Source organism: Dermochelys coriacea, chromosome 5 (assembly GCF_009764565.3).
Source record: "Dermochelys coriacea isolate rDerCor1 chromosome 5, rDerCor1.pri.v4, whole genome shotgun sequence".
NCBI classification, from domain to species: domain Eukaryota; kingdom Metazoa; phylum Chordata; order Testudines; family Dermochelyidae; genus Dermochelys; species Dermochelys coriacea.
The window spans coordinates 16921561-16949458 of record NC_050072.1 but is presented as its reverse complement, the minus strand read 5'-3'; the positions used below and the strand labels follow the sequence as shown (position 1 = coordinate 16949458).

Here is a 27898-nt window from a genome sequence, read left to right as displayed (position 1 = left end):
GCCGAACCTGTCCCTAAATCCTAATTCCACCAAGAAATGTTGGTTAGTAGTATTAAATGCTGCATTAGTTAGTCTTTCAGCCAATCCTCATAAGATTTTCCTTCACATCTCACAATATTTAAAAGATCATTTTTCAAAAGGGTAAAAATAATATGTAATGTGACATATGAACCTTCAGTAGTTTATCTTTTACAAATAAAAGTAATGCCGTCATGCTGGAAAACAAAATGGCAGGATGACAAGAATAATACATATTTTTTTAAACACTTACTATTTACATGTTTTCCATTTTTTAAAATTTGATCCGGCTGATTAAATATAAGTATATAACATTTATTCAATTTACAAATTCTAGTTAGCTGATTAGTTATTAAGGTGCTCAGAAGTGTGGATGAAAACAGAACCTACAATAGATCAGTTGTGGTTATAGTTATTTACAAAGCAGTGTTGTTTTTCTACTGACTTAGTTACCTTCCAAGGAACCTGAAAGCAAAGGGCCTTGAAAAGATCTGAATATTTCTTCATAACTGACGTGTATATATTTCATATATACACACTGTATATATACATATACATACACACACAGAGTATAAGAAATATATATATATATATATACACACACACACAAACAGTGTAAGAATCTAATGCCACCAGTAAGGGGATCACCTTTCCTTTCTGGTCCCTGTTGTACAGCCTGCACAGAGGACCATCTCCAACAGCCAAACCATTGGTTTAAGTGACCACTTGAACGTATCTTGAATGTTTCCAGTACAATTTTGTTCAGATTTTAGCCAAAGACCACCAATTTCTGTTAGAAAAATGATGTAACAATACTTAGCACTTATATAGTACTGTGGCTTCTCAAAGCACTGTACAAACTGCAGCTAATTTACCCATCCAACATCTATGTGAGCAAGATATTATTATACCTATTTTGCAGATGGAAAATTTGTAATGGAGACATTAAGTGACTTGCCTAAGGCTACATAGCAAGTAAGTGGAAGACCCAGGATCATAACTCAGTACTCCCTAATTTCCAACTCTCTCCTCCCTTGCAGACCACACTGCCAGTATTTGCTGGTCCTTTGAGCAGTTGCTTACAATAAGTTTTGCTGCATTATGTTTTTTTAATTCATCCACCCATAGTTATGGTGCTGGGTCTTCTAAAAATGGCAGACTTCAGATCCACATCTAGACTTCAGAAGGAAAGACTTGTTTATATGAGGAACCAGATTAGAAGAATGTGCTTATTAGTGAAAATTCTCTCTCCCAATGAGAAAACCAAAATGACCCATATACCGTGGGTCAAATTCTTTCCCCTCATTTTTAATATTTAATATTCTTGCAGCCTCATTTTCTGTCCTGATGGCCAAATTCTGTCCTTAGTTAGATTCTTCCAACCTCTATTTCCTGATTAAAGGCAGAATTTGGTCAAAGGTGGATATAGGACTAATTATGGAAAGAGATTCCCTTACATTACTCCTTTTTGTACAGACAATACTCAGATGAGTTCATCAAAGAAGTCCTTTGGTTCAACGTGTAAAGAACCTGTCAAAGCAGGGGAGTGTCCGACCATAATGAAGGGACTCCCCTTCATCCTTATTCCTTTAAGATGCTATATATAAAAAAGGAAGTTGATTCAACTTCTGTTTGTAAACTTGTACAGTCATCTCTCCATTGTACATTGAAGTACCAAATAGGTCCCAGAAGTTACAAGGCAAGATTGTTAAGGCAGCATAAGAAACTCAATATTTCATTCATACCTCTTGACTCCTTTAAGTGTATTTTTGAGGCATCAAAAGGGGTTCCTGGTTTGTGCTCGCCTTTTAATAAAAAGGCATTCATTATACTGTAAGAAACTGACATGTTCAATGATAGATCAAACGTTAATTACTGTTCACTATAGGGTAACTGATGCATTATCAAAGACTTACAAAGAGATTAGCCGTGAATATCAGACATTGTTTCTTTACCACCTCTCTTTCTGAAACACCTCTGTTTGTACAATCTCATTAGGGTGTTCTGAAATACAAGCCCCATTGATATCATTGAGCTTATTGTCTGGGAGATCCTCGGGCTTTGTGCAAAGTTTCAGCGCCCTAGAGATGAAGACATCCAAGTCAAACTGAGGGTCTGTTTCACTGTTTACATCCTTAGATTCTTTATGATGATGGTGAGGAGATGATGGCAGACTCTGTTCTTGAAGCTCTGGAAGAGGACTAGGGCATTCAAGCCCTGACTGTGTGCTCTTAACCCATTGAGCTATCTCTAGAAAGAGGTTAGATGGTTCTTCTTCCAGTGATAACTCTGCAGTGGGTGTTATAGTTGCTGTTTTCCAGTGTGACAAGTCTAAGATAAGTTTGGGCTCTGAGTAGTGATGGGGCTTATTGTCTCTCCATAGCAGCTTGTCCAAGTAGGAAGGTGACCCCACTTTGTAATCACATGATTTCCCATAATCAACATCAAACATTCGGTCCATTGAGGAATGTGATTGCTCCAAGAATCTCTCTGAGCTGCTTTGAGAATATTTGCGTGGATCAACTTGTGCTTCTTCAGCAATGGAGTCAGATCCTGCTCGTGGGTCCCGTTGTACCTCCTCTACATCATGGTATTTGTCATGTCGCCACTCCAAATCAGAAGAGAGACTTACTTGATACCTGGGAAAGACATTCTGCGATTAGATGGAAAATTGTTGGCTTTGTTTGTAAGTAGGAGAAGTGTTTAAATAGATGTTCCCACTGCTGCTTCTGCTTTTACCTTTCCTATGCTAAAGTACCTTTTATCCAAAAATTTCAAGGGCCCAGATCTTCAAAGGTATTTAGGCACCTAACTCCCATTGATTGCAATGTGTTTTACAAAGAGTAATTAATTATACCTTCAAAAGCTATTGTGAAATAAATACATGTTACATATGTGTTAAAGGCTGAGAGTTTAAGTGATTTGCCCAAGGTTATACATGCAAGCAGGGGCAAAGATGGGAATAGAAACTAGTAGACCAAACTTCCAGTCCCTTCATCTAACCACTAGACATATTCTCTCTCCCTAGAACATTAGACTCTTGGGCCAACATTTAGTGAACTTTGTGGATCTATCTAGAAACACCTTAAAAAGACTTGTTTTTCAGTGGGCAGGTATACTTTCTGAAAATCAGATTTTGGGTCCCCTGTTGGGCCCAAATATCACTAATGACTTTTGAAAATCTTGCCTTGTACTCTAAAATATACTGCCCTATACCAAAGATCTACAGGCAGTGGGGAGAACAGTCAAAGGCACTGCTTTAATGAGTCATACCAGGAACTATAAAAGCAAAGGGATAAAAGTGTGACAAACTGACCTTGAGATATTGATTTGCTGCTTCACTCACCATAACTGACAAGGATCTAGGGTATGCAGGTTTACATTGAAAGCATAATCACGAGGCTCCCAAAATTACTCTTTACTTAATTTGGCTTGTTTGCCCCCAGATGCTTGTTCACTCAGACAGGGATATAAATAGTGTTGAACAGGACGGATTTTTAAAATTATTATTTTTTAGTGATGGTGAAATGTGGTGAATTGACAGTTCTGGAGACTTGACGCCCAACCTGATATGACACCTGGAAGGAGCAGTGAGTAGAGTTAGGTCTCTTAGGTCTCTGTCCTTAACCTCTCTGCTTAGACTGCCAACAGAGCTGCCAGTTAGCAAATGTTTTTTGTGATAAAGGACATCTGTTCACTGGGAATGGAACCAAGACAACCACATTCATTTCACATAGGCTGCTGAATTGTATCAGGTGGTAACAGTTCTTAGTCACTGTCCACTTGCTGTGGATTTGAACCTGTAGCCTGGATTTCAAAGGTTCCATAGCACAGTAAAAATCCTCTGAGCCAACCAGGCTCCCCGGGAAGGAAGGAGTTAAAACTGAAACATAAATTTACCTTCTCATTCCCTCCACCTCCTGACAATTCATAGCCTGTGTCATTAAAAGTCATCATTTGCAAAGAATTGCCACAAAGTAGTAGCTGATATACTGCAGTTATTTCCTATTCAATGTATATTGAGAACCTGCAGTATCTCAGATAGCACTGCGTGGAAACTCTAGGCAAGGGTTAACTTTTTAATGCCAGCTTTTAAATTACGCAGTTACCAACTAAAAATCACTGATGTAATAAAAGACAAGCTTCCGAGGCATAATAAAGCTATCCTCCTGGTGTGTCACTTGTCCGTATTTTAAAAACGAATACATCTTATTTGTTTTCAGTCCAAAGCATCATAAGTTGAAACTAGTAGCATTTTTTAAACAGCAGAAACAATGAAAGAGGGTATTGAACCAGCTGCTGTCTCATGCAAATGCCTTTTTTAGACAAGATGACATTTCGAAAGAACCTTGTAATTCATTCAATTGTCTTGTTCATCTCATCTACTTCTATTTCCCTCACGATAGAAATGGAAGGAAAATTATGATTCAGGAGGAAATCACATCAGTGATGGCTTACAAGACGGAGCCCCACTTGGATAACTTTCATATCCTCAAAATATAAAAGGGTTAGTAATAGCCAAAGGATTGAGACATCATTCACCTTGACAAACTTTTACTCCTGGAGAAAGAGTGTCTATGAAACTCCATGAAGAGATCATTAATCTTTGAGACACTCAGCAGCTTAACAGCACTACTTTGCAAAGCTGCAATCACCGTATCAGGAACTGCTACTGTAACGCCAACAGACCACGGTTGGCAGGATCGAAACTGGGGCCTCTGGAGCTTAGTGACTGAGCCTCTACCACATGAGCTAAAAGCCAGCTGGCTGTTAAGCAGACTCATTTTATCTCTCTCTCTAAGTGGTCTTGGTGACACTACATGGGACAGAACACCACACCCAAGAGGTGTGTGGGTTACATACTTCCCCTAGCTGAGGAAGCACATCCTGAGCTTCAGAGACTTCCCAGTTGAAATCCCAGACGACCCCCCCCCCCCCACTTGTAACACTGACAGACCCCGGATGTCGGTAGGCAGGATTGAACTGGGGACTTCTGGAGCTCAGTGCATGAGCCTTTACTGCATGAGCTAAAAGCCAACTGGCTGTTAACTAAGGCTGTAGAGCAGACTCATTTTCTCTCTCTCTCTAAGTGGTCTCGGTGCCACTAGATGGGACAGAACACCACACCCAGCAGATGTGTGGTTTACACTAATACACAAGATGCATCTTCTCCAAGCTGTAGGGTTACTCCTTGGAAATAGGCTATATATGGAATGTCCAATAGGGACAGAGTTTTGCGACTTGTTGATTCAAAGAAAATGTGTTGGCAGATACACAGAGAAACAGAAAGATGCTCAGCAGCAGAATTGTTTAAACATGGTTATTGCTGGCAGGGTTCTAGAGCAATTTCTCTGACCTTTGTGGACAGGGTTGATTTGTCTGAGAACCATGCCTGAACCATGACAAAGCTATGTTAATGACTGCCTAGGAGGATCATCATGGTTCTCAGAATGAAATATTATGATTGCCTTATGATTAGAAGAAGCCCCACTCAAACCCTGTTAGCTATAACTATGTTAAAATATAATGAAGAAATAAAATAATGTAAAACACATACCATAATCCCATTCCAAACATGGCTATGACAATGCTGAGTGCACCTATCAGCCGGAAGCTGAGATGATTAAGTTATAATAGTACACTACAAACAGAATAGGTACTTTCACTATGCAGATCAAAAGATCTAAGTCATTTTGCATATTATGATGATGTCTTGGTAGTTTGTATGGGATCTCCCTGGCAGGCAGCTGCATTCTAGATGTGCTCTAAAGAGAGGAAGTGTTCAGCCATCATCCATGTGCCCTTAATATACATAGTCCTCTGTGCTTTGGTAAATGAATTGGGAGGAACCTTATTCCGAGGAAAATTTTTAGTTTCTTAAAAACATGGTCCTTTTGCCAGGCCCAAACTTATTCATCCCTTCCTTTCACCCATCTGTGGCAACAAGGGAGGTTTATGCTAGCCATAGAGCTACAGTAACTCAGTTAGACTGCACAGCCCAGCCCTAGGAGGCAGGGTGAAGTGTCCCAATCACTGTGAGATGAAAAGCATAGATGGGGAGAGTGCCACATTTCATACCTGCAAAACTGGGGGCTTGTTGCCATTTTAGGAGTTCTGCAGCAAATCAGCCTTTCAGACCCAGTATCTGTTGCCTTATGCAGCTTGAAAGGTGGCAGATATAATGTTCTTAATCAGACCTTTAATGGTCCCAAAGGGTACCAGAATTAGTATTGATCACCTTGAATCAAGAAATAGAAAATAGAGAAAAAGAGCCAAATTCTTCTCATTTAAACAGATGCAACTCAGCTGAAATCAATGTAATTCCACTCATGTAACGGAGAAAAATACAGCCCAATAATTTACATGCACAGTGAAAACTTGGTCCCACTGGAAATCAATGACAAAATTCTCACTGACTTTAGTGGGACCAGATTTGCGTTAGAATGATCAGCTGTATAATAAAAAATCAGTGTCCTTCCTGGTTTTAGAGCATGTATTGCTGATTCATATAACAATGGATCAGAGAAATTCCAAATGAAGTCAATGGGTTTTGCCTGAGTAAGGAGTTCATGACCACCTAGCCTATTAAGCCATGGATACTGCACCTGTCCCAGTTGGACATCTGGCTCTGGTTGGCTTCCATCAGTAAAATATCATCAATCTCATCCTCAATCCGGAACGGATGCTGAGAAATTGGTTCATCTTCAGGGCAGGAGTATGGGCTCATGTAAGGATGCTGCAAACCCATCTCTGCAGTTAATCGATCCCTGGGGTTAAATGTCAGGATCTTCTCCAGAAAATCAATAGCTGTGTACCACAGAGAAACAGGTTCATTAATTCCTCAAAAGCAAAATTGATTTTATTAACAGAGAAACAGGCTCCTGAATCCATAGAGACCCATCTGTTTGATGTTAATCATCATTAAAATAAGAACAGAATTAAAGGTTAAGTCCTATGTACATCTAACACAGAGGCATATTTGTTCTGGATGCATATGTACCAATCTTACCCTCATTGGGAGCTATGGGCATGCATTGGAACAGTTTTTAGCTTACAGTTTTTAGTTCTTTTAACAAAACAGTGGGTATGGCAGAGATAGATCTACATCTCCAAGAGAGATTGTAGAGTCAAGGCTTTGATCCAGTAGGCAGGTCCTTGTACATGAGCACTGATCCAATTTAAGGATAAGGGGCTAAAATGTTATTGTGGAATACTAACCTTCCACTCCAGCTCCCACAGAAATCAATGGGACTCTTTATAGGTGATTCTATAAATCATTCAGTGTCTCAGAGTAGGGACATGGCTAATAGCGATAGCTGCTTAATTTGGATGTGTGACCGGTACTTTCATGCTTTCAAATCCATTTTATGGACTCACCTCATAGCCGGAAACAGGGACAGCTGTAAATTGATTGTTAAATGTTTTGATGTGCATTTGAGGGGAATTAAATTTAAAGTGCTATTTTTAAAGTGCCTGGTGTAATCAAGGCTATGAAATAATTCTGCCCATTAACATTTAAATAATTCTATGTGCATAAAATTTGTTTCAGAAAATACAGTACAATGTGATGCTTTCAATGTACACAACCACATGTGATGTAAGAGCAGCTATAGTGCAATTAAAGTGCATACGAAATACTAGATTCATAGATTCATAGATACTAAGGTCAGAAGGGACCATTCTGATCATCTAGTCTGACCTCCTGCACAGCGCAGACCACAGAATCTCACCCACCCACTCCTATGAAAAACCTCACCCATGTCTGAGCTATTGAAGTCCTTAAATCATAGTTTAAAGACTTCAAGGAGCAGAGAAGCCTCCCTCAACCATGCCCCATGCTACAGAGGAAGGCGAAAAACCTCCAGGGCCTCTCCAATCTGCCCTGGAGGAAAATTCCTTCCCGACCCCAAATATGGCAATCAGCTAAACCCTGAGCACATGGGCAAGATTCACCAGCCAGATACTACAGAAAATTCTTTCCTGGGTAACTCAGATCCCATCCATCTAATATCCCATCTCAGGGGATTTGGCCTATTTACCCTGAATATTTAAAGATCAATTACTTACCAAAATCCCATAATCCCATCATACCATCTCCTCCATAAACTTATCAAGTAGAATCTTAAAACCAGATAGATCTTTTGCCCTCACTGCTTCCCTTGGGAGGCTATTCCAAAACTTCACTCCTCTGATGGTTAAAAACCTTCATCTGATTTCAAGTCTAAACTTCCTGGTGGCCAGTTTATACCCATTTCTTCTTGTGTCCACATTGGTGCTGAGCTGAAATAATTCCTCTCCCTCTCCTGTATTTATCCCTCTGATATATTTACAGAGAGAAATCATATCTCCCCTCAACCTTCTTTTAGTTAGGCTAAACAAGCCAAGCTCCTTAAGTCTCCTTTCATAAGACAAGTTTTCCATTCCTCGGATCATCCTAGTAGCCCTTCTCTGTACCTGCTCCAGTTTGAATTCATCCTTTTTAAAGATGGGAGACCAGAACTGCACACAGTATTCTACGTGAGGTCTCACCAGTGCCTTGTATAACAGTACTAAAACCTCCTTATCCCTACTGGAAATGCCTCTCCTGATGCATCCCAAAACCGCACTAGCTTTTTTCACAGACATATCACATTGGCAGCTCATAGTCATCCTATGATCAACCAATACTCCAAGGTCCTTCTCCTCTTCCGTTACTTCTAATTGATGCGTCCCCAATTTATACCTAAATTCTTGTTATTAATCCCTAAATGCATAACCTTACACTTCTCACTATTAAATTTCATCCTATTACTATTACTCCAGTTTACAAGGTCATCCAGATCCTCCTGTATAATATCACGATCCTTCTCCGAATTGGCAATACCTCCCAGCTTTGTATCATCTGCAAACTTTATTAGCACACTCCCACTTTTTGTGCCAAGGTCAGTAATAAAAAGATTAAATAAGATTGGTCCCAAAACCGATCCCTGAGGAACTCCACTGGTAACCTCCCTCCAACCTGACAGTTCGCCTTTCAGTAGGACCCGTTGCAGTCTCCCCTTTAACCAATTCCTTATCCACCTTTTGATGTTCATATTGATCCCCATCTTCTCCAATTTAACTAATAATTCCCCATGTGGCACGGTATCAAATGCCTTACTGAAATCTAGGTAAATTAGATCCACTGCATTTCCTTTATCTAAAAAATCTGTTACCTTTTCAAAAAAGGAGATTAGGTTGGTTTGGCACGATCTACCTTTTGTAAAACCATGTTGTATTTTGTCCCATTTACCATTGACTTTAATGTCCTTAACTAATTTCTCCTTCAAAATTTTTTCCAGGACCTTGCATACTACAGATGTCAAACTAACTGGCCTGTAGTTACCCGGATCACTTTTTTTTCCTTTCTTAAAAATAGGAACTATATTAGCAATTCTCCAATCATTCGCTACTACTCCTGAGTTTACAGATTCATTAAAAATTCTTGCTAATGGGCTTGCAATTTCAGGTGCCAAGTCCTTTAATATTCTTGGATGAAGATTATCTGGGCCCCCGATTTAGTCCCATTAAGCTGTTTCAGTTTTGCTTCTACCTCAGATATGGTAATATCTACCTCTATATCCTCATTCCCATTTGTCATGCTACCATTATCCCTAAGATCCTCTTTAGCCTTATTAAAGACTGAGGCAAAGTATTTGTTTAGATATTGGGCCATGCCTAGATTATCTTTAACCTCCACTCCATCCTCAGTGTTAAGCAGCCCCACTTCTTCTTTCTTAGTTTTCTTCTTATTTATATGGCTATAGAACCTTTTACTATTGGTTTTAATTCCCTTTGCAAGGTCCAACTCTACTCGACTTTTAGCCTGTCTCACTTTATCCCTACATGTTCTGACCTCAATTAGGTAGCTTTCCTTGCTGATCCCTCCCATCTTCCATTCCCTGTATGCTTTCTGCTTCTTCTTAATCACCTCTCGAAGATGCTTGATCATCCAGCTTGGTCTACAACTCCTTCCTATGAATTTTTTCCCCTTTCTTGGGATACAGGCTTCCGATAGCTTCTGCAGCTTTGATTTAAAGTAATCCCAGGCCTCCTCTACCTTTAGATCCATAAGTTCTTCAGTCCAATCCACTTCCCTAACTAATTTCCTTAATTTTTGAAAGTCAGCTCTTTTGAAATCAAAAACCCTAGTTGCAGATTTATTTTTGTTAATTCTTCCATTTAGTTTGAACTGAATTAGCTCATGATCACTTGAGCCAAGATTGTCCCCTACAACCATTTCTTCTATGAGGTCCTCGCTACTCACCAAAATTAAATCTAAAATAGCATCCCCTCTAGTCGGTTCAGCAACTACTTGATGAAGGAATCCATCAGCTATCGCATCTAGGAAAATCTGAGCCCTATTATTATTACTAGCACTGGTCCTCCAGTCTATATCTGGGAAGTTAAAGTCTCCCATGATCACGTAGTTTCCATTAGTATTTACTTTATTAAAGACATTAAAAAGGGCTCTATCTATATCCAAATTAGATCCCGGAGGTCTATAGCACACCCCAAGCACTATCGTAGGAGAGGCTTTACTAGTTTTCTTCCCCAATGTAATTTTTGCCCACACGGACTCTGTCTTATACATTGCATCGCTTCTTATTTCTTTACATTCTACCTCATCATTGATATACAATGCTACTCCACCACCTTTACCTTTGTTTCTGTCTTTCCTAAACAGCACATACCCTTCAATACCTGTAGTCCAATCATGACTACTATTCCACCATGTTTCTGTTATCCCTATAATATCTGGTTTCACTTCCTGCACCAGTAGCTCTAGTTCCTCCATTTTGTTACCTAGGCTCCTCGCATTGGTGTATAAACAGCTTAATTTTTGCTGTTTGGCCTCGCTCACATTTTGTACCCTATTAGGCACAGTCATTCTACAGCCAGTATAACCTATTAGACTAGTATCCACACCGCCCTCGCTCCTTATATACATTCTCCTACCCATGGCTGTATCCTTTCTTACTTCGTCTTCTTCCCTCTCAATGCTAAAATCTGGCGTGGAGATTTCCTGGACATCTCCCATCCATCTCCCCCTAATTCCTAGTTTAAAGCTCTCTTTATCAGTTGTGCCAGCCTCGATCCTAGAAGTCTATTTCCTTCCCTACTCAGATGAAGTCCATCCCGAGAGAACTGTCCTCTGTCCGTGAATGCCTCCCAGTGGCCATACATCCCAAAGCCCTCCTTATAGCACCACTGCCTAAGCCATCTGTTGACAGTCATAATTTTGTCACACCTTTGTTGCCCTTCTCTAGGAACAGGAAGGATCCCGCTAAAGATCACCTGAGCCTCAGTTTCCTTAAGCATCTTCCCCAGCCTAGCATAGTCTCCCTTAATACTTTCCAGCGAGAATCTAGCCGTATCATTTGTTCCCACATGAAGGATAATTAGGGGATTCTTTCCCGCTCCCTTTAGGATCCTTTTCAACCTCAGGTCTACATCCCGTATCTTAGCACCCGGAAGACTATTTAAACACCAATGATTTTTCTATCTGTTTATGCTTTCTTTGCATAGGGTATGTGAAAACGTCAGCTCCTGTTTTTAAGGACATTTGATTTACTGGGATATGTCTCAGGCCATGGCCTTAATTTCAGATAATAAAAATAGAGGTGTGTGTTATTTTTTCTGTCAGATCATGTTTTTAGCCTTAAATCCTGGATATATTAATTTACTGTACCTGTAACAATACTGGTAAATATCCCAATTCATTTGGAAAAAACTGGGGTCTTCTTTGTGTGCTCACAAGAAGAGTTAACAGTTAATCACAAAGAGGAAGAAAGGGTGATACCTGTTATACCAGTGCGTAAATATTAACCAATATCTGGTTGTCTCTCATTGGATGATTTTACTGTTTGCATTAATTAATTATGAAGGAATCAAGGTCATTTGTTTGCAACAAGGATCATGGTGAAACAATTCACTCAGAGTTCAAGTCATTTGGGCAAGAAAACTTCAGTAAATTATTTAAGGATGGCAAGTGACATTCCTTTCCACAAATCATGAGAGAAAATAAATTCCTTCAGTACTTAATGTCTGGAACCTGACCCAAACTTCAGATAATGAGAGCTGATGCGTATCACTGTTGATAAGGACCAATAATGGGCTACTCTAATTAAGAGTCACACTGATCTACATGCGTAGGTCTCTGGTTTGACTCTTTACCCACATAAAAGCAGTTTTTAGCTTGTAGGTCTTGCATATGGCATGCCAACCATACTGACAGCCCAGGATTCAGAGTAGAGAACAGACAAAATACACTGCCACATGGCAGCACCTGAGCAGGCTTGGCCAACCATGGATTTCAAATAAGAGCCTAGGGAGTTCCCTGCTTTTTCACCATGTCTGGGAACAGCACAAATATGAATGCAGAGCCCATGACTTGGTATTCAGAAGCACAGAGGCAGCCTTGGCATCTGCTCCCTGCCAATGCTCTTGAAATTGTCCTGCCACCCCTGACCAATTAAAAAGCTGCTGGAAAGTACCAATGAAATGCTCAAGCCCTGGTCCAAAGGCTCGTTGCTTGCAACACTCAGGCACAGAGACAGAAATCAGTTTTAGTTGGCCCCTGGACCACAGAAGGGAACAATTGTGCTGGAAGCAATTGAAGTGCTACCAGTCATTCCAGGCAGAAAGTCTTGAAGGTAAATACACCTTCTGCCCCAATCCCACAAACAAATAAACAAACAAACAAAAAACAGCCAGGAGTTTGGAAAAAGTTCTGCCTTGGGATACTGTAGGGGCGTGTCAGGGATCTCAGATCTACATGGAAGAAAGGAATTATTCTCTCACGGTGCACATGTATTTGTCCAAGAAGAAGGGAAACAAGAAAATTATCCCAAGTTGGGGATAAATTCTGGGTCAATACATTAATAACAACTCCAGAACAGACACATATGAATGCAGCCAAAACAGCATTCATCAGGCTATAGAGGGCAACGTTTCATACTTTGCTAGTGTCATACCTCTGAAAGGCAAGGTGTCCACTCTTAAAGTACTGCACTGCTGTCTTGTAGCCAGACTATTGAAGTAAAACGTCTCCTTTAGGACCTTACACACCTCTCCCTTCCCCTGAGCAGGAGTGGGGAGGAACGAAGTGATTTGGACTGAGGCACAAGGGAAAGGTGAGAGAATGCCAGTTCTGTGAGATGATCCCCGGGGCTCTGGAAAGTCTCTGTGTGTGATCCACGGGGAGATGGGGGAAGTGTGGCATGATGCACACCAGCCGCCCTTCTCAATAACATTGCCCACAAACCTGGAGCAATTCCCCAGCATAACATTGATCCAGGTAGCATTAACTTATGACATTTCCCCATGCCCTGATGTGATTCCTTCCTTAGGATGGGGCTGGGAGCCTAGTGGCCTGGGGGACACCACAAGGCCTAGCTGCTGAGGGGGTGGCTGGGGCAAGATGAATCGGGAAAGAAATTCTTCCTGGAGAGAGCAGATCTCCAGCCGCTCTCCTGCGGTGTTGTGTTTGAACTTGGGGGATGGTTCCTCTTGTATAGCCTACTGGGGGGAGATCTGGTCTTAAAATCGGGAGGATGAAAGAAACCTGATCAAAATGTGACTTAAAGCTACAGTACCTTCGCCATTCAATTCCGGAAACAGCTTGCGTAAAGGTTTCTTCACTTCCCAGGTGCTGTTGATGAAAGTTGGCATCACTTTGAGCAGCTCCTCTTTGTCCTCTTCATGGACAACGGGGATCGTCTCCAGAATGAGCTGCATCTGTTCCAATTCATGATTCCCTATATGAGCAAACAACAGGCTGTCAGTGCTGGTGAGATTTTTTTTCATTGTTGGGTGCCTCTATGTTGTTGTGGTTTTGGTTTGGAGTTTTTGAAGACAGGGGATTTTTTCCGCTTCTTTTTTTAATCTTAGGAAAATCAAGAATATAAAGTCTTGAATTGGGCATTTTCCCCCTAAAAGTATCCTTGTAGGACCAGAAATGTGGGAGGAGAGTGTTCTCAGACCTTAGTTAAAGGGATCGGGATGTTGAATCTTCAACTAAAGCTTTCTTCCCAATGGCTTGTTTTTATTACCACCAGTTCTAATCAGCTGGAATAAATATCCCTTCCCCATTCAGTTGCTGAGGTTTCACTTTCTTGATACTTGTGATGTTGCTACTGGTGACTTAATTGGGAGTTTCAGTCCGATGGCCCAGACTGAATGGAAATAGAGGTGGAATTTCCCCCTTCGAGATGGGAGCTCTTCAGGTCAAGGTTATGGCAACTATTGGGCATTGCAAGAGAAGCTTACACTGCTACTGTCTGTGCTGTGCCCGTTGAATAGTTAAATAGAGGAGAACTTCATTCCCCTGACCCATCGACTTGGCACCTTCCATAAGCTCTACATCCACTAAACAAAACAAATTTGGCTTTGGCACCTCCCTTTTGTCCTTGAAGGGGATGGGCCAATGATGCAGGCCATATCTACTCTGGAAAAGGCTGTCAGCATAGCTATGCCAGCAAACCTTCCTCGTGGAGATACAGTTTATATGGGCAAAAAAGTCCTTTTGCCAGTATAGCTTATATCGGAAATAAACTATACCATTAAAAGCACAGTAGTGAGACATGTGTCTACACTAGGGCTTCTGGATGACATAGAAACACCACACACACAAAAATCCCACCCCATATCACATTGCTATGCCAGGCAAATCCCTAGAGGAGGCAGCATAATGACCTGTGGGGTTTCACACTGGGATGCCTAGGGTGCACACCGTGGGGTGCCGTGCTTCCTCTGTTCCTTCAGGTTTGCCCAGGTCTGGAACTGGGGAGCGGGGCTGAGTTGTTTGGAAAAAACTCCTGATTTAAAGCTTCAGTTCTGGAGATCGGTGGATAGGAAACTGATTCTTGCTAAGAAATATGTTTATGGGCAGTGTGGCTTTACCCAGTGATTTAAAAACACGGTGCCAGATTACTCACTGCACAAGCAGGACGAGAGGCAAGAAGCTCCAGCTCTTGTGCTCCCACATTGTACCTGCTGCGGTCCCTGTGCTTCCCCAAGTGTAAGGGCTGCTCCCTCCAGGTCACCCCAAAGAGTATGGTGAGGGGGCGCTCCCAGAGCTCTTGCACTGACTTAACTGTGATATCAGGACAGAAAGGAAATGAGGGTGGGCTGATTTTATACCCTGATGCAGCCTCTATCATTGGCAAACGGTATCTAGTGCAGAGCCCCACAATGCCTCATAGGAACCAGGGCAGAGGCTGGGGGGGAGACTGGTCCACAGTACCAAAAGGACAAGTGGCCTTTGCAGGCCCATTGGCAGGACCGGCTTTATGCACCAGGAAAGCAAGCACATGCTTGGGGCAGCACAATTCCAGGGGCGGCATTCCGGCCATCCTTTCTTTTTCCTTGGGCAGTTGTGCTCTCGGAGCTTGGGGCGGCAAATTTTTTGCTTGGGGCGGCAAAAACCTAGAGTCGGCCCTGCCCATTGGACCGTACCCAGTTGCCATGTTATGTCTCTGATTTGGCAGCCTTGCAGAATCTTTGCTAATTAAATGAACCCCTTGCCTCATTTTAAATTCTTATGCAAAGGAACAAACATACTCCTGACGCACTCCATCATGGTGTGGCTACATATCAGCTGCAGGCTGGTAGCTGCTCAGAAACCAGCAATGTGCATGCCTAGTAAACCTATACTCTGCCTGAACTCCCCATCTGTCTTTTCCAGAAATCACTCAAACAGCCAGGTATTAAAAAATCCTCTTAGCATTTGCAGACGCAGGCTTTTAGCCAACATTTTGGCCTTACATGGGCTTTTCAGGCCAGTGTTTTCCTGCATCTGATGAAGTGAGCTGTAACTCACGAAAGCTTATGCTCAAATAAATCTGTTAGTCTCTAAAGTGCCACAAGTACTCCTGTTCTTTTTCCTGAGTATAGTTAAAGGTGACATCCTTTGATTATTTATTTCTATAGCAGTAGCACTTAAGGGCTGCATGACACCAGGCACTGCCTAAGGTTAGGCTCCAAATCCGTACTTAGGAACTTAAATAAAAGTGGTCCAAATTCCAAAGGTCCTCAGTGGGTTTTCTGGGTACTCCGAAGGACATGCCTCTTATTTAAACAGATATACTGGACAAATCACGCCTCCCACCAGAGAAAAACCTGTTCTGTTTAGCAAGGCACAGCTAGACTATATGATAGTTTAGAGTGGGTGATAAAGAATCAACTGCACGCAACTGAAACTGCAGGCGGTGGAGGAGGTTGTTACTACATTAGCCACCAGTGAGATTTCGGTAAGGCCGAGGGCCAACGCTCCTACTCTTACAAAAAGTGCGGTGAAATCTTTAATTATCCTCTAAAATATATGGGTGACCTCTCCAGTATTACAATCTGAAGAATGTCGGTTTTACCTTCAGGTGGCTGTTGTCTTTACACTATCTCAGTGCTGGTGCATTACCTGAAATGACTAGCCTGGTCCACACCTGGCCTCTATGACAGCTAGGCTATTTGTCTCAGTGTTCCCCCTTTTGTTATATCCAATTGTTGTCTCTTGTGTTATGCTTAGAGTGTAAGCTCCTCTGAGCAAGGACTGTCTTTTTGTTCTGTGTTTGTACAGTGCTTAGCACAATGTTCTAGGATTGGTGTCCCCTAGACACCAATACCACAATAAAAATAAAATTTCATAGGATAATAGTGGAAAAAATTTCAGTCACTGTAAAATCACATTTTTGCTTTGTCCATGCTCACATTCCCTTTATATTCATTTCTCACAAACATTCAGCACAGCACAGTTTTCCTGGCATAAATGTTTGTGAAAGTGAACTTCAGAGGCCAAGAATACTCAGACACACGAAAGAGAATTTTGCGTGCATCAGTATTTGCTCTAGAAATACTTGAGCACTCATCCGAGCAGGGACCAGAAATGCTATCACGTCACTTATCTGACAATTTGCAGTAAAGCAACACAGCTGGAACAACAAATAGCCACCATCCAGAGAGAAGTGAACCGTTTTCAAACTATCAGCAATGTTTAAAAAAATGCCATCACATAATAAGTTCAAAGGAACCAAGATCAGCTCATGATAGTCTGTGACCAGAAAAAGAGACTGAATTTTTCAAACAAGTCCTCATTATAAATTACCTGGCTCTAGAGACTAACATTCAGATGTGGTTTCACCATTCCTTCTCAGCTGAGCTCAACAATTTCAGTTTTCTAACAGCAATCTATCTAGCTGCTTACAAGCAGATAAAGGCCAGTTTTGGGGCTTGGAGATTGGACTAAAATATTCTTTTTCTTGAAGCATGCACAGGCAGACATAAGAAAAGATCGACACAGTGAGAATTTCTATAAAGAAAACAAACAAATGTATTAAAGCTTCACAGACAGTACAGGCAAGGATTAGCACTGCCAAGAGAAGTTTATCAGTACAAGCAGTTTTCAGATGTTCTCCATGGGTAAAATGTATGACAAAAGGCAGCTTACATCAACCTAACTCTGTAAGCATCTACACTAAAATGCAGCTCCCACTGATGTCACTTGCCCACTACACCTACTTAATAACTCCACCGCCGTGAGAGGTGTAGCGCTTAGGCCAATGTAGTTAGGTCGATGCAGCATCACTGAAGACATACGTTGCTGACATCGACTGTTGCTGCCTTTCAAATGCTGTCCCACAATACCCCACACTGACAGTTAAATTGGTGGAAGTGCTCCTGGGGAGGATGCACCTCACTGATACAAGGAGCATAGTGCGGACATGCAAAAGCAATTTAATTACTGCAGTGGCTGTAAGTTGACATAACTTAGGTCGACTTAATTTTGTAGTGTAGACGTGCCCTTAGACTACTCACCGTGCATAAAGTTAAGGACATGTGCAAAATTTTGCAGGACTGGGACCTAAATTAAATGGTTGCCATGCATCAATAGAACTGTCAAAGATACCTCTTTTAATACTGGTAAATTTCTCCATTGTTAAAAATCCTGAGATTTAGCAAACGACGTATTTGTCCAGATATTACTAAATTTCCATTCAAGGATGATTATCAATCAGTGGAAAGAAATAAATGGTGGAGGAGTTAGAATGGACCCAGAGTTCACTGAGTCATCAGCTCTTAACAGAGCGAGTCTGGGGCGAAGTCAATATTTTAACTGTTAATTCTATTCTTTATCAAAGATTGAATTCAGACCAAGAGTTCCCATGATGGTTTTCACTTTCTTATGTATACCAAGAAGCGGCACTGCATAAATACCGAGCTGTACTATCTGCCTTCTGTCTGCCTGAATCTCTGCTTATAAACATCCCGTCTAAGCCCATCGGCTAAGATCAGCTGGATATCTATAGCTGATCAACAAAAGGGGATTTTTGTACCATGAAGTTCCTTGAAGGTTGAATGATTTTTTCCCAACCTGCTTTGCCAGTAATCCGTGGGCTGTAGAGCTACAGCAAGAGTAATGAGCATTTATCTGTGAAATATTTACAGGCCAGCGGTTCTGACCATGCTGCTAGCGATGGCCAAGTGAGATAGAGCGATCCAGCCAAGAATGTGGCTACTGCAGGAGATCAGTGTTGATGGAATCTCATCAGTGTTCTAAATTATTAACACTGCTATCAAAGTCAAACTCACATCTACTTTCATTATTATTTTAGTAGCTGAAATTGCTTGCCTTTATTAACCAGGGATGCTAGACAGAGACATCATTTAGAGGGGGCAATCACCTCTCTGAGACATAACGTAAGGAACCCATGACAACAAACAGCAGACACCATAATCGCCAGCTGAACTACCAAACTGAAGCCTCGGTGATAGAAACTAGGTCTTGCAGCTCCAAAACAAACCGGCATCTTCCACTTCAGTCAGAGGAGAAAGTCTATCAGTTACAGTAGCATCAGTAAAAAAAACAAGGAGTACTTGTGGCACCTTAGAGACTAACACATTTATTTGGGCATAAGCTTTCGTGGGCTAAAACCCACTTCATCAGATGTATGAAGTAAAAGATACAGGAGCAGGTATAAATACATGAAAGGATTATGCCCAAATAAATTTGTTAGTCTCTAAGGTGCCACAAGGACTCCTCGATTTTTTTGCTGATACAGACTAACACGGCTACCACTGAAATCAGTAGCATCAGTGCTTACCCTGGGAGCATCAATCACTAGAGGAAAACACAGGGTCAGATTCTGCTGTCAGTTACCCTGTGTAAATCCAGAGGAACTCCCACTCCCAGTCAATGGAATCAGTGCAGATTTACAGCAGTGTAAATCAGATCAGATTCTGGCCCACTGTCACAAACATTTAAACATGCCGGACAATCCATCTGGAAGAGGGCAATATGCACTCAGTGCACATGGTGCCTGCCCCTTCTGTGGGTGCTTGGGGAAGGAGGGGACAAGGCCTGGCAGCATTACAAACCCTGAGCTTAGGGGAGAGCAGTGACTCTTTTGGACCTTCTTTGGAGAGGGGGGGCACACAGAGTGCAAAAGGGGCAGGGAGGAGGACAAGTGGGTAGATGGCACCATGCCTCACCCCCAGAAACCAGCAGGTGCAGTGGGAATGATATGCAGGTGGGAGGATATGCTGTGCCCTAGAAATTGGTATGGCAGTGGATGTGCTCCCTCTGTGTGCTGGGGAGTTCAAGGAGGTCTTTTTTCTCCCCAGTGTATAATACTCCGAAGGCTCTCCCTGGAGCAATACATCATCATGCCCCCCACCCTTCCCCTCCCCTTCCTCAGAGTTCTGCCTACTGGCCTGATAGAGCCCTTACCCAGCATGTGACAATGGGTTTAAATGGACATTCCAAAAGGCAATGATTAAATTAGTGCTGATGCTCATCACCCCCCACAATGCACACCATCAGTAGGGGCTCATATAAAGATATTTCAGATTTGGGGGGTGAGAAGAGAAAGAAACAGCCGAATTTAAATGACAGAGAGACCTATTCTTAGGGCTTCCTGCAGTGTTTTGCTACAGTGATGCTCCCTAATCTCCATCCAGCTGCAAATGAATACGGTCTCCTACAGAAAAGCTATGTTTTGGACATTCAGAGATTTGCATAGCGACTCCACGTGAAGTTAAAGGAGAATAACAGGAAACAAACGGTTTGTTGTTAGGCTAAATCCCTAAGTGGGATGCAAATTACAAGTTGTTAAAAATCAAAAGGTTTTAATGGTTATTCTTATTTCCGGCCACTGATTGCCAAATGTGTCCAACACAAAAGCTGCTAACTGAAACCTGAAATAGCTAGTGCTCTTAGGAAGACAGGTCTCTCTATATGTTTATCCTGTATTTATACAACTGGTATGGCAGTTGTGAGTGCATTAATTATGAAAGACAAGACAAGAACTAAAGATACTATGTTAATGTTGTTATCTAGAGTATTAGGAGTTGAACATCATGCCCTATCTCTTTGGAAAGGTGACTTCCCTTTAGACTTGCAGACAGGTCTAGGATTTGGAGTCAGGACTTCAGTCTCAGGATAATTAAACTTTTCAAACGGATCGCTGCACTATGTTAAAAAAGAGAGAAATGTGTCAGAGAAATCCCCCGTTGGCAGTGTTGTTGTAGGTGTGTTGGTCCCAGGATGTTAGAGAGACAAGGTGGGTGAGGTAATATATTTTACTGAACCAACTTCTGCTGGTGAGAGAGACAAGAGCGCGTCTTCAGGTGTGTGTAAGCTCAAAAGCTTGTCTCTCTCACCAATGGAAGTTGATCCAATAAAAGATATTACCACACCCACCTTATCTCTCTAATATCCTGGGACCAACACAACTACAACAACACTGCATACAACAATGTGATATCAAAATCAGTTGAGGTGACACTGTAGCGGGGCAGTTACCTCGCTCCTGGGAGAAAAGGTAGGCTGATTGGAGAAGAGGCCACTGCTGGGGCCACATCTAATCGGGTCACAGCAGGCCTTGATAAGAAGGGCTAAGGGAGGAGCTAGGTTATAGTCTCTCTCCAGCCTTAGAGAGAAAAGGACCTAGTTGCCTGGAAATAGGGTACCTGAAGCAGAGCAGTGCTGGGCAAGGGCAAGGGGAGCTCAAGCCTGGCAACTCCCCAGGCTGAGGCCTTGCTAAAGGCCAAAGCAGGTACTGGGCTGGGAGGTGCAGCCCGGCAATAGGCAGAGGCAGCTGATCTGACCTCCCTGCCAATAATGAGTGGCCATGACAGACTGCAGTCTGCCCCAGTGACGGGGGGCTAGATGATGACTGGCAGTAGTCACTGAGGCAAGGTGAGTGTAGAGGGTTGGGGGAGACCCAGCATCTGGGGGTACTACTGGGGCAGAACCCTGAGGTAAAGTGCACTGGGGTCCAGGAGGGACACAGGGGGCCTGAGGCAGGCGAGACACCAGCCACCAGGAGGTGCTCTGAGTGCTGGAAGAGCTATTTCCCAAATGACTAGCAGGAAGCGCTGCACCTCTGAGTCTTCGTGCTGTTACAGACACCTGTGAATTGTTTTAGGCTAAGCATCCTAAAACTGTCCAAACCAGCATTAAAAGCCATCACAGAGCTATTTTATACTCCCCAATAACTGAGCTACCAAATTTAAATTGTTGGTTTGTTGCAAATGTCTATGACACTGACTAAAAGTGAATTGACTCCTAGCTTTAATTGTAATAAATATGTCAAAATCTAAGAACTTTGGTCTTCAAGGGGCCCATGAAAACTGCAGGCCTCCCTGTTCATATACTGTGCAGCTGGTCTCTTCTACAATGGGGCATTTCTCCTTCACTAGAGACCCTGGGACCAATCAAAATTCCCATTGGTTTAGCAGGCTCTAGCTCTTTCTGTTACATGTATTTCAAACATCATAAAGCAGAAGCCAATAAATGCAATGTATCTTTGTGAACGCTAGAAGGAGTGCAGGGAAAGAGAAGAGAGGAGAACAGCACAATTAAGGTTAGAAGCCAAATGTTATGCAGCTTGTTTTGTTTTTCTATGCACACAGGGATATGGTCCTGCTCCCATTGACACCAGTGAGGCAGGCACAATGCACAGAACACAAGCTTAAACAATTACTTCATTAAATAAACCATTTAGCCAAGGATGCATGTCATGATACATTACGGTAGGCATCACAAGGTGGCGCTGTTATATATAATCTTTCCAAATTCTTTTTTTTAATGTGCAAGTAAGTTTTTATTCATGGAAGATGTGCTCTGTTGTTAGTTTTGGGGTATGCAAGCTGATATGTGGAGGGAGCTGTGCGAGCAGCAGAAGAATTTACTGTCTGCACTGGGCTCTGCTTGGAAGAGGGTTTTGGTGTTGGGCTGAGGTTCCTAGGAGATGGGATTGCCCCAAATGCTCTTTGACCATCTCATTTCAGGGCTGATGTACCTGCGTAAATAAAACAAGTTCTACTCAGCATATACCCAGAATCATCTTCATTGATTTCTCCACCACTAGGAAGCCAACTTGCAAAGCCTGGGAAAGTCTGCTACAATTCAGGGAAGGGGCAATGCTGGTGTGAGCATGAGAACACTGGTGTCAGAAGAAGAGACAACAATACAATAATATACTTTGTCAGAATTATTATTTGTAATACATCAATGTTTAGGACAGAGGTTGGCAACCTTTGGCACGTGGCCCATCAGGGTAATCCGCTGGCAGGCCGTGAGACATTTTGTTTACATTAACCATCCATAGGCACGGCCCCACAGCTCCCAGTGGCCGGGAACGGCGAACCACGGCCACTGGGAGCTGCAGGTGGCTGTGCCTGCGGACGGTCAACAAAATGTTGATTACCTTGATGGGCCGTGTGCCGAAGGTTGCCAACCCCTGGTCTAGGGACCCCAACTAAGATCAGGACCCCTCTGTGCTAAGCCCTATACAGACAGAGAATAAAAGCTAGCCCCAGCCCTGAAGAACTTGCAATATCAACAGACAAAAGAGACAAAGTGTTGTGGGGAGGGAGGAGGGAGGAGAAATAGAACATACAAGCAGAATGAGCATTGGGATGATTTGCAAGCAGCATGCTAGGTCCTTGATTTTTCTTGTTGTTGTTACTTTGTTTCTTTTTTAAAAATATAATTGGAGGTGGGTATTAGCTGAAAGAGACCAGGAATGCAGAGGGCCATTACACGGGGTGTTACAAGAAGAAGGGAGCACAGAGGGTATGTGAATTGAGCCTGAAGTCAAAGAGTGGGTGAACTGTGAGTGAATAACCAATCATCAGAGGGCAAGGATGACCCTGAGCATTTGGGCAAGACCCACCAGCCAGACATCCAGGAAAGAATTTTCTGTAGTAACTCAGAGCCCTCCCCACTTAATGTCCTGTTACTGGCCAATAGAGATATTTGCTACTCACAGTCGCAGATGGGCCACATGCGCATCATACCATCCCCTCCATAAACTTACAAAGCTCAGTTTTGCAGCCAGATAGGTTTTTGCCTCCACTGCTCCCCTGGGAAGGCTGTTCAAAACTTCACTCCTCTGATGGTTAGAAACCTTTGCCTAATTTCAAGCCTAAACTTGTCGATGTCCAGTTTATATCTATTTGTTCTTGTGTCTACTTTGGTGCTTAACTTAAATAACTCCTCTCCCTCCCAGGTATTTATCCCTCTGCTGTTTTTTATAGTGAGCAATCATATCTCCCCTCAGCTTTCTTTTGGTCAGGCTAAACAAGCCAAGTTCTTTGAGTCTCCTCTCATAAAATAGATTCTCCATTCCTCTGATCATCCCAGTAGGCCTTCTCTGCATCTGTTCCCATTTGAATTCATCCTTCTTAAACATGGGGGGACCAGAATTGCACACAGTATTCCAGATGAGGTCTCACCAGTGCCTTATATAATGGACTAACACTTTCCTATCTCTATGGAAATACCTCACCTGATGCATTCTAGGACGGCACTGGCCTTTTTCTGAGCCACATCACATTGATGGTCATAGTCCTGTGATCAATCAATACACCCGGGTCTTTCTCCTCCTCTGTCACTTCCAACTGATACGTCATCAGCATATAGCAAAAATTCTTATTAGTTCATAAGTAGATGACCTTGCACTTTGCAAATTCCTTTTCTTGTTCACAGGAGGGAACCAATCTCACATCCAAAAATATGTTTGTATCAGCAAAGTGATAAAACACATTCTGCATCCCTGCTGGACCTTTGCTGGGTGGAGCTGCACTGCCTCATCTTGACCTAACACACTGCTCTGTTTTTTTAAATATCAAATTTACTGTAAGTTTGCTGTGCTGGGTTGGCAGAGAATGAGCTGAGAATGTGTCAACTTGTTTGCACCTCTAAGTCCAAACCATCCTTCTCACCAAAAATGGACTAAGCTATTGTTGTAAACAGCTAACCTCAGGGGGTGGATGGCTTGGGAGTTAGTGATGGCCTTTAGAGCCTTTGTCAGAAGGCTACCAGTTCAAATCCAGAAAAGGTCAGCAGGAATAGGTGTTCAGTGGCTTCTGTGAAGCACTACTGGTCGGTCTCAGTCCTATTCTTAGTGGACACACAATACCTTCCCTCACAAAGGGCACACTGTTGGCAGTGCCCCAAGAGGCAGAATACCAATGGGGACACATCGGCAGCATGCGACAGGGGGAAGCCTGTGGTACTGCTACTTGTGCTATACCTGCTTTGTGTGTAAACAGAGGATCCAACTCACCAGGGCTATTAGTCTGGCACCTTTCACAATCTGTTTATTGACAAGGGCTTGAGAATCTATGAAAAGATCCCCATTGATGTCAGTGACTTCAGACCCGTAATATGGTTTAACTGAAAATCATGGGTTTGGCAAACTTTGAGGGTAAGAGAAGCAAATAAACATGCAAGAGTCTTTTACAAACGGGCCAAGGTAGGCAAGGCATGGAAAAGATGTTCCAAAAAGAGGGGCCCATTGTTCAATCATGACACAAAGACAGAGAAAAGTTGCAAATCAGGCTACTGAAAGCAATTGCAAGTGGCCAAGCAGCATTTTTATTTTTATTCAATGAATTGTACAACCACATTCAGGGAGGCAGTGTGACCTAGTGGCTAGACCAATCAGGCAACCTTGGTTCTATTCCTGGTTCTGCCACTGGCCTGCTGGGTGACTCTGTGCAAGTCATTTCCCCGCTCTGTGTCTCAGTTTCCCCACCTGTAAAATGGGGATGATGATACTGACTTCCTTTGCAAAGCGCTTTGAGTTTTACTGACGAAAAGCCCTGTATTTGTATTACAGCATAGAATGATTCATGATATGCTTTTGCATTTCAAGCATTTTCTCTTCGGAGGACTGGAGAGAACCGGATTCATGTTAGTTGCTTGGCTGTGAATTCTGTTCTCAAGGTAAAAACAATAAATCTGATTCTGGTAGTATTACAGATTACTAAAACTTCAATTTTGTGAGCTATTTTGGTATCCTCAGTGCCCTTTGATGTATCTGTAACCTTCTCATTTATTTACATCCTCTGTCTCTCACTCCCCTCCCCCCATCCGCTGTACAGATAGGCACAGAGGACAAAGGTCTAACAAGAGACACTAGTTTAAGAGCTGTTGTTTCCAATAATTGATCATCATTATTCATTTAAATTGTTTAAGCATCTCAGACAGTCTACTGAGCTAATGATATTGATTTGTGCTAAGCACCCAAATTAAACTATATAAATGAAGCATGTACGAAAACCAATTAACCCAGATGTAATTATAAAGAGGTTTACAATGGTCTCTGTGAGCAAAATCATGCAATTGTCTCTTATGGTCTATTTACTTGGCGCCCAAGACCCTCAAACATGCTGTGTACGCTCAGAATGACACGGTCAGGGACCATATGGGCACTGTGTTTGTGCAGCAGGGACAGAGAAGCTACGCAAACAGCCTGACCTGCAAACAGCTGTAAACCAGACTGCCGGTCACAGCCCTGATTTAAAAACAGACTTGTAAAGAGAGAGTCAGGGCAGATCCTCTATTGTAGACAGACGCCTGCCCTTCTCCTTACACTGAGAGTTGTGTGTCCATGTAGAGAGGATCCCTCTCCTGAAGTGGTCCTTAAGGGTCGAGCACGAAGGCCAGGGTAGGTGGGATCTCTGTGCCATACCTTGGCTCTGTAATCAGGGGAGCAGGGAAAGATGCCATGTCCACAGCCACAGAAACATTTTTAGAGTGGCAGAAACTGAAAATCAGTAAGAGCTAGTGGTGTTAGGTTGCCTGGTCCACACTGCTGTCAGAGCAGGAGTATTACATATATATGTACACACACTATGGTCCTTGGTCAGGTTTGAGTGATTCAGACAATTAGGTTTTCATCAGTCCTCCCCCAGGGATGTTGTTGCACAGTATAATGTGCCTCAGACCTGGCCGACACACAGCTTTGTACCAGCATAACTATGTTGAGTAGGGGTGTGATGATTTTTTTTTAAACTCGATATAGTTATGCTGGTACAATTCCTAGTAAAAAAGTGCCTGATGCTGGTATAGTTTATGCCTCTTCCCACACAAGAATAGGTACACTAGTAAGCACACTTTTACAGATATAACTGTATCCATACTATAGGGGTTAAGAACATGAGAATGGTCATGCTGGGTCAGAGCAAAGGTCCATCCAGCCCAGTATCCTGTCTACTGACTGTGGCCAATGCCAGGTGCCCCAGAGGGAGTGAACCTAACAGGTAATGATCAGTGATCTCTTTCCTGCCATCCAGCTCCACCCTCTGACAAACAGAGGCTAGGGACACCATTCCTTACCCATCCTGGCTAATAGCCATTATGGACTTAGCCTCCATGAATTTATCCAGTTCTCTTTTAAACCCTGTTATAGTCCTAGCCTTCACAACCTCCTCAGGCAAGGAGTTCCACAGGTTGACTGTGCGCTGTGTGAAGAAGAACTTCCTTTTATTTGTTTTAAACCTGCTGCCCATTAATTTCATTTGGTGGCCCCTAGTTCTTATATTATGGGAACAAGTAAATAACTTTTCCTTATTCACTTTCTCTACACCACTCATGATTTTATAGATATCTATCATATCCCCCCTTAGTCTCCTCTTTTCCAAGCTGAAAAGTCCTAGCCTCTTTAATCTCTCCTCATATGGGACCCGTTCCAAACCCCTAATCATTTTAGTTGCCCTTTTCTGAACCTTTTCTAATGCCAGTATATCTCTTTTGAGATGAGGGGACCACATCTGTACGCAGTATTCAAGATATGGGCGTACCATGGATTTATATAAGGGCAATAAGATATTCTCCATCTTATTCTCTATCCCTTTTTTAATGATTCCTAACATCCCATTTGCTTTTTTGACTGCCGCTGCACATTGCATGGACGTCTTAAGAAAACTATCCACGATGACTCCAAGATCTTTCTCCTGATTAGTTATAGCTAAATTAGCCCCATATTGTATGTATAGTTGGGGTTATTTTTTCCAATGTGCATTACTTTACATTTATCCACATTAAATTTCATTTGCCATTTTGTTGCCCAATCACTTAGTTTTGTGAGATCTTTTTGAAGTTCTTCACAGTCTGCTTTGGTCTTTGGGGTTACATTAACTAGCCTCATACAGTTAACATGGTACAACTTTTGTGTGTAGACACAGCCAATTGGGAAAGTTTTCTTCGTACGTAGCCTAAATTTTAACTTTTGAAGATGTCATCCTATTACCTCTAGCTAATAGAAAACCTTTACAGGAGATGGAGCATAGATTAGTGGTTAACCTACAAATCTGACAGGTTGTGTCTATGTCTACCACCGATGTTGTACAGGACACTACACACCTCTCTATGCTTCAGCTTCCCCTCCTATAAAATGGGAAGAGTAATACTTACCTTACAGGGTGTTATGGGGCTTAATTCATTCATGTTTTGAAAATACTTTGCGATCCCCTGATAAAAGGTGAATAGAAATACTAAGTACTACTCCTAGGAAAAAACAAAACAAAGGGACAGGTGTTTTTTGCAGTTTTAATTTTGATCTTCACCTGTAAA

The 27898-nt window shown here is 42.3% G+C and overlaps 1 protein-coding gene across 2 annotated transcripts in view; it reads right to left on the bottom strand.

The window, feature by feature from the left end:
* Nucleotides 1-27898, bottom strand: part of MAPK4 (mitogen-activated protein kinase 4) — a 155218-nt gene continuing 127320 nt past the window's right edge. Inside the window, exons 4-6 of one of the 2 annotated variants that reach the window (XM_038401152.2) lie at nucleotides 13635-13796; nucleotides 6624-6825; nucleotides 1-2657 (exon numbers count right to left, since the gene is read on the bottom strand). In XM_038401152.2, the coding sequence (XP_038257080.1) occupies nucleotides 1970-2657; nucleotides 6624-6825; nucleotides 13635-13796 (1052 nt within the window). In that variant the 3' untranslated portion in view covers nucleotides 1-1969. The remainder of the gene's footprint in view (nucleotides 2658-6623; nucleotides 6826-13634; nucleotides 13797-27898) is intronic. The other variant, XM_043514981.1, reaches the window with a different exon arrangement.